The 10,656-nt window shown below is 43.4% G+C and overlaps 1 protein-coding gene across 1 annotated transcript; it reads right to left on the reverse strand.

Annotated features, from left to right (window-relative positions):
- Positions 1–204: 204 nt before the first annotated feature.
- Positions 205–9,137, reverse strand: LOC120048332 (histone-lysine N-methyltransferase EHMT1-like). The gene is made up of 23 exons (XM_038994262.1): positions 9,043–9,137; positions 8,111–8,568; positions 7,899–8,028; positions 7,649–7,719; positions 7,294–7,549; positions 7,028–7,173; positions 6,694–6,837; positions 6,234–6,547; positions 5,991–6,074; positions 5,725–5,813; positions 5,416–5,522; positions 4,984–5,106; positions 4,331–4,432; positions 3,762–3,866; positions 3,104–3,258; positions 2,664–2,831; positions 2,405–2,549; positions 2,183–2,260; positions 1,909–2,024; positions 1,614–1,700; positions 1,291–1,369; positions 739–914; positions 205–598 (listed from the first exon to the last, which is right to left on the reverse strand). The coding sequence occupies exons 2-23, from the start codon at positions 8,519–8,521 to the stop codon at positions 427–429; spliced, it is 3,258 nt and encodes a 1,085-aa protein (XP_038850190.1). The 5' UTR covers positions 8,522–8,568; positions 9,043–9,137; the 3' UTR covers positions 205–426.
- Positions 9,138–10,656: the final 1,519 nt, after the last annotated feature.

Raw genomic sequence — 10,656 nt, forward strand, 5'->3', positions numbered from 1 at the left:
GAAATAGCTTGTAAACTTGATACACAGACAATGAACGCAATATCTATCATATTGAAACTGAATATATAAATATTGAATTTGAATATTCGATAAAATAATATATTTACATTATCCTACTATAGGCCATTATTCATTGGCATTGGCTACTCCCATCTTTCTTGTAAACTGGAACACCCATCAACAAATACGACAACTAAATGTTTTATAATGCACTTTATTACTATATTGCGCACTTAATTAAAAAAAGATACACGGAAAAGGTGAGCATTTGTCAGTCTAGGCTACCCTTAGCATTTGATTTCTGTCTGCAAAGCCATTAAAATTACATTTCATATCAGTCTACATTTAAAAAAGGAGTCATAGTGGTGATAAGGGAGAGAAAGATCCCCACCATGGCTGGGGGAAGACCGAGGTGGCGTGGGGGTGTTATGATTGTGTTATGGCAGTATGGGCACATGACTGTTGGGCTGGGGCTGGCCTGGCCACCCTCTCTAAGCTCTGGGCTCTAGCGGCTGACGAGTGTCTACACCTTGGAGAGAAGCACTGGCAGCTGTAATACTTGCTCTTGACCTTCCAGAAGTGATCACCGTAGTCAAACCTGAATGGGGAACATAGGGTAGCCATCAATGCACATGTACTGGAGCCTATTGCTTGAGTATTTTGATTGATTCTATAGCCTGACATTAATACAACATAGAAAATTCACCATCTATGTATTTATTGTTTTATGCGTCTCACCCAATCTGATCGCCTGACTGAATGGGCTTTCTGGAGAAGAAGGCAATGCGTGGGAACCGCAGGTCCTGATGCATGGTGAACACTCGGACTGCTAGCAGGTTAGGTTCACACAGGTGGTTAATAAACCGGCCAATGTTGCCAAAGAGTCGCGCATCAATACAGTGCACATCACCCACCTGCAAGACAGTAGATGAAGCAATCACTCACTTAATGAATTGAATAGAATCACACATTAGTAAAGGCTGTCATGTTGATCCCTCCTGTAAGGCGGTAGCATAAGACAGTCATTAAATTGTACATGTTTCAATATGCTTTAGTGTAACAAATAGCCAACAAGCAAACTATGAGCGAACGCACTAGAGAAGTGCTATAAGAGGAACATGTATCAAAATAATGTTGTCTCGGACTCTGTGGCATTGTGTGCTCTGCAGCACCTCCCATTGGTATACAAAAGCACTGTACAAACATGCTACAGTAACAATACTACACTCAACTTCGCCATTGGCCAATAAAAATGTGAGTTTCTCATAGACTTAAATTTTAAAAAATCACCTTATTGTCCAGGGTGAAGAGGAATGAGTCATTTTCCCTGCCATCTGCCTCGGCATCAGTAATAATTTCACCCACATACCTGCACAATAAAGATCCTGCTGTATATAATCTGTGTAACCACAACATTAAAATGAAAAACATACTTCCTGTTTTAACATTCTGTTCATGACATCAATATTGGCTCATGTAATTTGTATTCCAAAAAACATACATTGTAAGTGTTCTTCCTGATTCTGAAACTACAATTAAAACAATACATTTTTAGTTATGGTTAGGCACTTTTCCAAACGCTTGAATTCAACCATGTCTTCCATAACACTCACTCGCAAATGAAAGTTCCTTGAGGAATATCCTGCAGTGCCCTCACACCCCAGCCCATCCTCTGGGTTTTATAGAGCTGCAGCCGAGCCCTGTAAACAGACAAGACAAGATCCAGTCCAACTAACTGATAACAAGTACCGTACAGGAAATAGACTAAAATATAATTGTCAGATATGACTGTGCAGTGTCACACTGAAGCTATATTTGAAACTAATGTTATCGTGCTTGGCTGAAATACTGTATGCAACAGAAAAAAGGTAGACATAGGATGCTGGTGGGTTAGGGAGGCTCTGTTACCTAAGTCCATTCTGAACCACACGGTTCCTGCAGCTCCTCCAACAGGAGCAGGCGTGGTTACACTCAAACAGGACCGGAGGCTCCTTCTGACAGAACTCCAGAGGCAGACGCCCCTCCTGAGCAACCACAGGCAACACACTTTACACATTAATATAACACAGCTAACACATCATATATGGGAGCTGCAAGAGTCCATAATGTCCATTTGAAATACATGAAAGCAATAACTTTGCCTTGTAATGTGAACTTTGCCTTGATCTAGTTATGTACTTACTTTGTCATACCAACAGCGCAGGCTGAGCTGGGCACACATGCAGGTATTTGAAGAGCAGTCATCTGTACATACACAATGCTGAAATAGGAGGAGAGTGAGATCTTCATTAAACAACACTTGTCAAGAGTAAGTATGTCACTTGTTCTGGCCCACAGTAACTTATGAAGCAGAACAAGATGGGATTGGACATTGACTGTGTTTCACAGAGCACTGGAGGTTCACCTGTAAATGAGTGATGTCCTTGTCTATATTAATTGGGGAGGTGACACAGCTGTCAGGGACGTATTTGTAGTTATCAGGACAGGAGTCACTGTCCACCCCGTTCACACAGGTGACGGGGACTGCCTCATACCCCCGAGAGATGTCCCTGAAGAGGACAGAGAGGACGACAAATAATCAACACATATACAGTAATTACATTGTATTTGACCCCTTCATGTTCCCTCTTCCCTCCGTAAGCTCCGTAACCATGCTGTTCTACCTGCTAAGGACCTTCTCTCTATGACTGTCCCTGCTTCTCCTGGCATCTGTCAGCTTCTTATTAGTGTTCAGGGACACCCACACCTTAGAGTTGTAGATACAGCAGTCCAGAGGGGTCTCCCCCTCTCTGTTCTTCAGGTTCACGTCTGCTCCTTGGGACAGAAGCAGTCTGGAGGAGCAGACATCATACTGGATGTGGTTAGAATCTCACACCCCTAGCAAGGCTACGGTTCAGCAGCATGCCTGCCACCCACTGGCCAGGCTAGAGCAGTCACAGTCTCTGGATGTGAGTGTGTGTGAATATATATAAAACTGGGCTCATTGCAGGCTAGTGCGCTTATGATAATCTATCTACATATCCAGGTGGGATAGGCTATCGTTCAAGTACAATCTGGTGTCATGCTGCAGCTCTGGGAGAACAGAGACCGGTGTACTACTCACGTCACACATTCCAGTTGATTCTCCCTGGCAGCGATGTGTAGAGTTGAGTCCCCATGGACGTTGACTGCATGGAGGTCACATCTGGCATCAAGCAGAATCTGAGCGATGTCATTGGAGCCAGACAGGGCTGCCCAGTGGAGGCAAATGTTCTCTTCCTGGAGAGGGGTCATAGGTCAATGTGGAAAACATAGCCAGGAGGAATATCTTCCCCAAACACCACAGAGATAAAAAAAAAAAAAAGGTTAAAAATGTTTTGGGGGGGGGTATTTATGTCAAACGTAACAATATACAGGTATGTCACCTACGGTATACAAATGTCTGAGGAATAAATTATCCTTATACAGACCAGTTGATATGTTCTCCTTTCTCAATAGTTATTACTATGACTTAAGTCGTTCCTTCCTCAAGAAAGTAAGTGGACTAGTAAGTGTGCTCCCAAGGTGACATTCCAAAGTATCCCTTTAACTTAGATTACACCATATACTGTAGGTGAAACACATGCACCCCATGGGATCCATCCCACATGTCAGTGAGTACTGGAACCTGGCCTGTGTCTAGCCTCCCCTCCCCAGGCTGTAACAGGTGTGAGAACAGAAGGTAAGGTGTTGCGATGAGATGTACAGTAGGATGAACAGTATGCATCCTGTACAGTACTGACCTTGTCTCGGATGTTAACATCAGCCCCTCTGGAGAGCAGCAGTAGAACAAGCTCTCTGTGCTTGTACTCTATAGCCCAGGTGATGGGGGTCCACCCACCGTCATCCTGAAACCAAGCACAACCAATCGTTGCTTTGAATTCTGTTGCCTATTTGAATATTTGGAGGTATGCTTTTACCAATGGATATAAAAGGTGGCTTTAGATTCCTTTATTGTACATGTATGTGAAAAGGCTTTACTATACTAACAGTTTGTAGGCATTAAAATGAAAGACAAAACATGGTAAATCCCCTGGAATCATGATAACAATCTCAGTCTTTAACTTTCCTGTTAAGGTCAGGAGTATTACAATCCATTTAATACTACCCACAACATATTTAACATCCTAATTGGCTCTGTTGAACTGGGCTGACTTCCAACAGCACTGACCTCCAACTCATCCTGCCAAACCCTTGCTGAGAGTACACATGAATTATGGATGGATGAAAGAGTGGAGGTTTGAATGATGCAGTTAAAATGTCAACAGGACCTGTCAGTAGAAGAGGGAGCAGGGCATGGATCTGTACATACCTGACAGTTGACCTGCTTGGATGCCTTGGACAGGAGATGTTGAACTACATCATAATGTCCAAGTTTAGCAGCCAGATGCAGACAGGTCGAGCCCTTGATATCCTGACAGGAGAAGATGAAAATGTTAGTCAGTCTTTTTCTTAATGACTATTTAAAAAAGCACAGATCTTGAGCTGCTACAGTATCTGGTTAATCGTTTTAGACATGAGCGTGTCATGGACTTAAAACAGTTTGATCACTTTCCACCAGAAACCAGCTCATTTAGCAAAGGTCTTGTCCATTTAGCATAATTTGGACAGCTGCTGCATGATTCATTTCTGTGCTCATATGTGTTAGAAATTGAGAGTTCCGGCAAAAACGAAGTCTCCACCCTCGCAAAAAGAACCCCACGATTGTGGGCACACGCGCAAAGCAGTTTAAGCACCGTCTTCCCTAATCCTAATTTGTCCAAATAACCAGTGACAAAAAAACAAAAAATACAGAACTAATGTTGTTCGGATCTCACGCATCCCATTTATTTCTGCCAGATTCTCTCGGTCTTCACACAGAATCTGCCCACAGGAGATTATATGAACGATAACAATGCTGGTTGGGTTAACAGAAGATCATGGCTATCCATGGGGTGATCAATGAGCTATGCTCCACACACTGACCTTATGGCTGAGTGCTGCCCCGGCCCTCAGCAGGTACTTGACTGTGTCCAGATGGTTGTTCTCGCAGGCGTCCATCAGGGGGGTTCTCTGCTCCTCATCAAACATGTCCAGGTTAGCTCCAGCCTAAGGGGGATAGAGAATCAGAAACCTTTCACCCATGTATACTTACACAGTATAATAGAGTGGAAATTCTGTCCGTTTGGGATGCAAAACATCAACCCTGTGCACAGTAAACACAACATTCTCAAGAAGCACCGTCAATACTGACCCAGAAAAGCAAAGACATGTTCTTGTTGTGGGAGACAGTACTTCAAATCTCTGAAGGAATGCAGTAGCGAAGCTAACTTAGCCATCTGCTACACTTGTACACCAAGTGATTATATTGTGAAAAGATAGCCAATACCTGATACATGTCAGAGTACATCTCCTCACCTGGACAAGCATGTGACAGACCTCCTGGTGTCCTTCAGCTGCTGCAGCATGTAGAGGGGTCCTCTTGTTCTGGCTGTACATCAGGTAGTTGGGGTCTTTTCCATCCACTGGAACAAAGATGTTAATTACCCTTTGAGTCATGTTGACAACTTTCTCCTCGGGGACACTAAAGTATATCATATAATATCATTCATGAAAATAAATCAGTAAGTTATTGTGATCTTTTTCATTGAAGTTAAAATATTAGAAGAGCTGCCTCCATGTAAGAACTAACTAGGCTTATAAAGTGGAGATGTGGTGTGTACATACCCAGCAGGTGGATGACTTTCTGGAGCTCTCCGTGATGGGCAGAGATGTACAGCTGCTTTGTGTGATACTTCACTTTCTTCGGCCTCATACTATACACACAAGAGAGAGGGCAGGGGGTTGTAGCAGCATCTGTAAGAGTGCTATTATATTCATCATTGACATGAAACAATAATGACCTGCTTTGTGTATAATATAGTATTTTCTCATCCAAATTGTTAACAGTTTAATAAGGAATGACATTAAAAATAGCCCCCTTGTAACTTTACTTTTCATCATCCAGGGCCATTAGGATGCTCTCCAGTGACGTTTTAGCTGGTTCCTCTCCATCACCTAACATCTCCCTCTTCAGGCTAGTGCAAAACAGCATACAGCAATCATTAGCATTCCATATTAACCTAAATACCCAAACAAATGATCCATGCTCACACTAATGCAAAGAGAAAAAGATGCAAGAGACACAAAGATAGAGGGGGATAATATTGAGAATGGAAGAGTCAAGCCTAAACTGCCTGTTGGGGGAGGTGTCCAGACTCCTCTCAAGCTCAGTGGTCTTCTTTGCCCTGTGAATGAGGGGCCTGGTGGACACAACGGGAAGAAGGGCCACAGGGTAAACAGCAGGAACAGCTGGCACAGAAGGAAGTACAGGTTCAGCTTTGGGGACAGTGACAGGATTGGAGACGGTTTTGGGAACAGTGACTTCCTGGGCCCCGGTGGCATCCTCCCCACAGTGGGGACAGAAGCTCTGGGCCTTGATGACTGATGCACAGCCACGGTGGAAACGGTGAGAGATGCTGCCATACGGTCTGCACTCCATGAAGCTCCCCTGCATAACATACATTAAATAGTCAGATATTAAAAAGGCAAAGGAGTGTTTTAAGAAAAAACAACCAACATGCATCAAAGCAATGCGACTGGTGACCAGCCAGCCAAGTCTATTTTGGTTGATCCCTGCTGGATCCCTCCACTTACCGCCCTGCAGAAGAGGCCACAGCCAGGGCAGCACTGGTGCTTGACCATGCCGGCTCTGTGGTCCTCACACAGAACCAGCAGATGCACTGTGTTGGAGGGACGCATCATCTCATGCTTCAGCACACTCCTCTGACACCGACTCACCTGTAGTGAAGAGATGTACGGATGGATTGATAGAAATAAAAAAAACGGCGAAATAAGGGTTGTTTAGACATTAGCGCAACACACAAAGGCTGGGAAAGGTTAACTTCATCCCAAGGCTATTTCAAACTTTGGGGAGGAAATCTGGAGCGCAAGACTAGGGAAAGTTTGCTTCAGAGCAGGTCAGCTTTACCAGGCCATCCACACTCTCTGTGGCCATGCAGGTGTGCTCAGTCTGGGACAGGCTCTCCCCACTGCATGGGGTCTCCATGCGACAGCAGCACAGAGGGAGCTCTTCAGACAGGTCTGTCTCTGTCACCTCACCATCAGCTGGAAAGCCTGCAAAATTACACATCCAGATCAACAAAACAGAATGAATGTACAGCATAGTAATGTATTGTACAAGAATCATTTAATAACTCATGACGAAATGTGTAAACCGTCTCTGGGTAAACTTACCTGAGAGAGGAGGAGAGAACAGCTCCTCTTGGGCTTTCAGATCCAGAGATTCTAAAGTCAGTTCAGTGTATTCCTGCTTACTGCAGCTGTCCTCTTCCTCCATTTTGTTTCCTTTGCTTAAGTCAGTTGCCTTTTCTTCACACTGCTTGGCTAACAGTGCTTGGCTTTCTTTTATTTCACAAATCTCTCTGTGCGTCAGGTCTACTCTCTTCTCCCTGCCGCTTTCTTGCCCTGCCTTTACAAATGAGCTCTCTTTCTGCAGGGAGAAGGGGATAATCATTCAGACACTATTAGAGCGAAACAAAGTTCATCATTTCTACACAAATCTTTACAATAGAGTAGATGGGTCTCTTACCTTCAACACCTTGGATTTTTTCTTAGGGACAAAGTTATACATTCCCATCTTCCTCTTCCTCTTCCTAGACCCTGCAGATACATCGGGACGGTGAGGTGGCAGAAGGTGGTCCAAGCAGGCAAGTACATTATGTCATAACTAGTCCAAACTTAGTACAGGTGCCAACTAACTACAAGTGCCATCACTACATAGAGTGGCCATATGAGACAGTTTAGATAGAAGAACAGTCTTACCAGCAAGGCAGACTAACCTGGCTGTGACTTGGTAGAGACAACTCTCTTTCCTTTACAGCTCGGAGGAAGCTTGATGTGGGAAGGTGCCATTGTCTTTTCCATCCCCAAGACTTCCATGCTCGACTCTGCTCCGTCCCTACTTAAACGCTTCACAACAGACTCTTATGAGTTCAGACACCAGTCATTTAAAAGCATGAAACATCATGGACTGGGGTTGGATGAACATTACCTTCAGTGCTGGTGGATTGCAGGCAGGTTTGCCCATAGTCTTCCATGCACACTGTGTACTAGATGTTGGGGCAGGGTCCAGACATGGATAACTAGGAGTTTGTACATCTGAGATCCCTGCTATAACAGCTTCTCTACCACTGTCTGCAGGAGTTGGAGGGGTTTTGCCTAGTCCATGGGGTGAACCACCTTTCCTTTGAGGGGTTGCCCTCGCTTGTTTTTTATGCAGAATAAAACCATTGGACCCAGCGACTGAGCCGTGAACAGATGTCATTTTAGCTTTGGATTTTTTGTTCACGTGCGATTTAGCACTCAGAGCCTTCTTCCCCTTGGCCCCTGTGGGTGTCACAGAGCGGGGGTTAGGATGTCTTTTCCCTGCCTCTGATTCCTGACTGACTCCCCTGCGCTCCATGGCTGTCCTGGAGGAATGCTCTGGCCTCTCCACTCCAAAATCGTCACCTAAAAGATTATAGCTGTTAGTACCATTAAGTGGAAGAGTGTGACGGCAAATAGCCTAATGGTTAAGTGTGTGGGGCCAGTAGCCGGAAGGTTGCTGGTTCGAATCCCCAAGCCAACTAGGTGAAACATCTGTTGATGTGCCATGGAGCAAGGCACTTAATCCCAAATGATCCTGTAAATTGTTCTGGCACATCATGTAAAAGAGTGGTAGGGGTAAATGAGGCCAGTGTGAGAGTGATTAATGAATAGACAGAACTCACTAGTCCCCCTTAGTATTTCTACAAATGATGCTGTACTATAAGAACCCAACCTTCAAATCCGTAAACCACATTCACAAAAAAAGGTAAAAGGTTGAGAAAAACAAAACAAAAACAAATCTCAAACTACTAGGAAAACACACAAAGTACAGCAAATACAAGTAAGATCCAGAACAAGGCCCTTGAAAAAGTTTAGAAAAATAGAGCAGCTTCATACCTGCTTTCTCGATGGCCTTAGTTGTTGAACGAGAGTAAGACGGGGGGCAGGGAAAACGAACCGAGCCAAAGTACACTGCTTCCCTTTCCTTTCCCCACCCGGCGCACACGTTCAGCCACGGTCATGTGACAATAGCTGCTGTTCTATTGGTTCCTTCTGCACAGCCCAGATGGAGCATGCTCAGTCAACATGTGTGTCTACTTTTCAGAAGCAGCAGCGCATCAGCCAGCCAGAGTGTGGCATAGCAGTACCATAGATATCTTACGCAGTTTAGCCAAAGATTTGTATAACTAAACCTGTGGTATAGCTCCAGCAAAGACCTTTCACTTTACAACCACATTGAACAATATCTTCTTCGGTGGGGTTTTAGGGCAGACTACATTCTGGAAAAAGTGTATTTCCGCCCACTACTGGATACGAAAACTAAAAGGAGGGAAATCCATATTGTAATATGATACTATTGAAATGATGGCAAGACCATTGAAAAAAATAAAATTAAAAAAAATATATATAAAAAAAATACTTTATACAAAACCAAAAATTCCAGAAATCTATACCAAAATTACCAATATTTCAGATCAAATTCAATCATCTAGTTAAAACATCATCCCTAGTTAATGACAAAAAGAATGACATCTTGAATCACAATAAGATTTTTTCTGAGTAAATCCAATTGCCCTGCTTATTTCTATGTTTTTATGTGTATGTATTTAAAGTGTTCTTGTTTCACCTGTGTGTTTTGTTTTACAATAAAATAAAAAGATATATTTAAAAAAAAAAGAGGGAATGGGGGGGTGGGGGGGTGGGGGAACACTCTTAAAGGCCCTAAAACCTGCTTTTCTGATAAAGGGCATTCTTGCATCTGCAGGAGCCCTTCTTTTTACTTCTATTGGTCAATTTTTAAGGTATTACTCCAGTACACATGAGGGATGCGGGGGCGCTCCGGTACAGTAGGTGGCGGTAATGCAACTTTATAGTTTACTGGCGGTTGACATCCACAGAAGAAGAAGAAGCAGGCGGCACTGAGTTGTCACTAGTTACCATAGCCACAAAGTCAAAATTGGCCATCAAACATTTAAGAAAACAAAAATTATATTTGTGGTCTTAATTTAAGGTTAGGAATAAGATTAGCAGTGTGGTTAGGGTTAAGGTTTGTGGCAACAAGTGACGACCAATTATGTATTCTCTCCAGCATTGGCGCAGGAAGAGATAGGAGACCATAAAACGGCAGCTAACCAATTGTGCTATTGTGTGTTTTTTCGTGTTATTTGTAACTTATTTGTACATAATGTTTCTGCCACCGTCTCTTTCACACTGTTGCTACTCTCTGTTTATTATCCATGCAGTCACTTTAACTCTACCTACATGTACATATTACCTTGACTAACTGTTGCCCCAATACATTGACTATGTACCAGTGGATAGCCTAGCTGTAGATTGTAGCCCAATAACAATTAATAGCCTGCAGTCGGGAACGAGCGGCAAAGCTGTATTTGAACAAACAGCATGCAGACAAAACAGGCCTTTCGCAATATTTCAAATACAGGCTACCAAAATATTTGGTCAACTTCCAAATATTGTTTTACAATAATATACCCCTCAACCACAAAACAC

The sequence above is a fragment of the Salvelinus namaycush genome, chromosome 1, assembly GCF_016432855.1.
Source record: "Salvelinus namaycush isolate Seneca chromosome 1, SaNama_1.0, whole genome shotgun sequence".
NCBI lineage: Eukaryota > Metazoa > Chordata > Actinopteri > Salmoniformes > Salmonidae > Salvelinus > Salvelinus namaycush.

Bases quoted from the DNA above. Each gene is read 5' to 3' on its own strand.
- LOC120048332 (XM_038994262.1), bottom strand. From the start codon at position 8,521: ATGGAGCGCAGGGGAGTCAGTCAGGAATCAGAGGCAGGGAAAAGACAT. The intron at 7,174-7,293 runs GTAAGTTTACCC...GTAATTTTGCAG, and splicing joins GTTCTCTCCTCCTCTCTCAG to GCTTTCCAGCTGATGGTGAG. The intron at 915-1,290 runs GTGATTTTTTAA...ACTGTCTTGCAG, and splicing joins TCTTCACCCTGGACAATAAG to GTGGGTGATGTGCACTGTAT.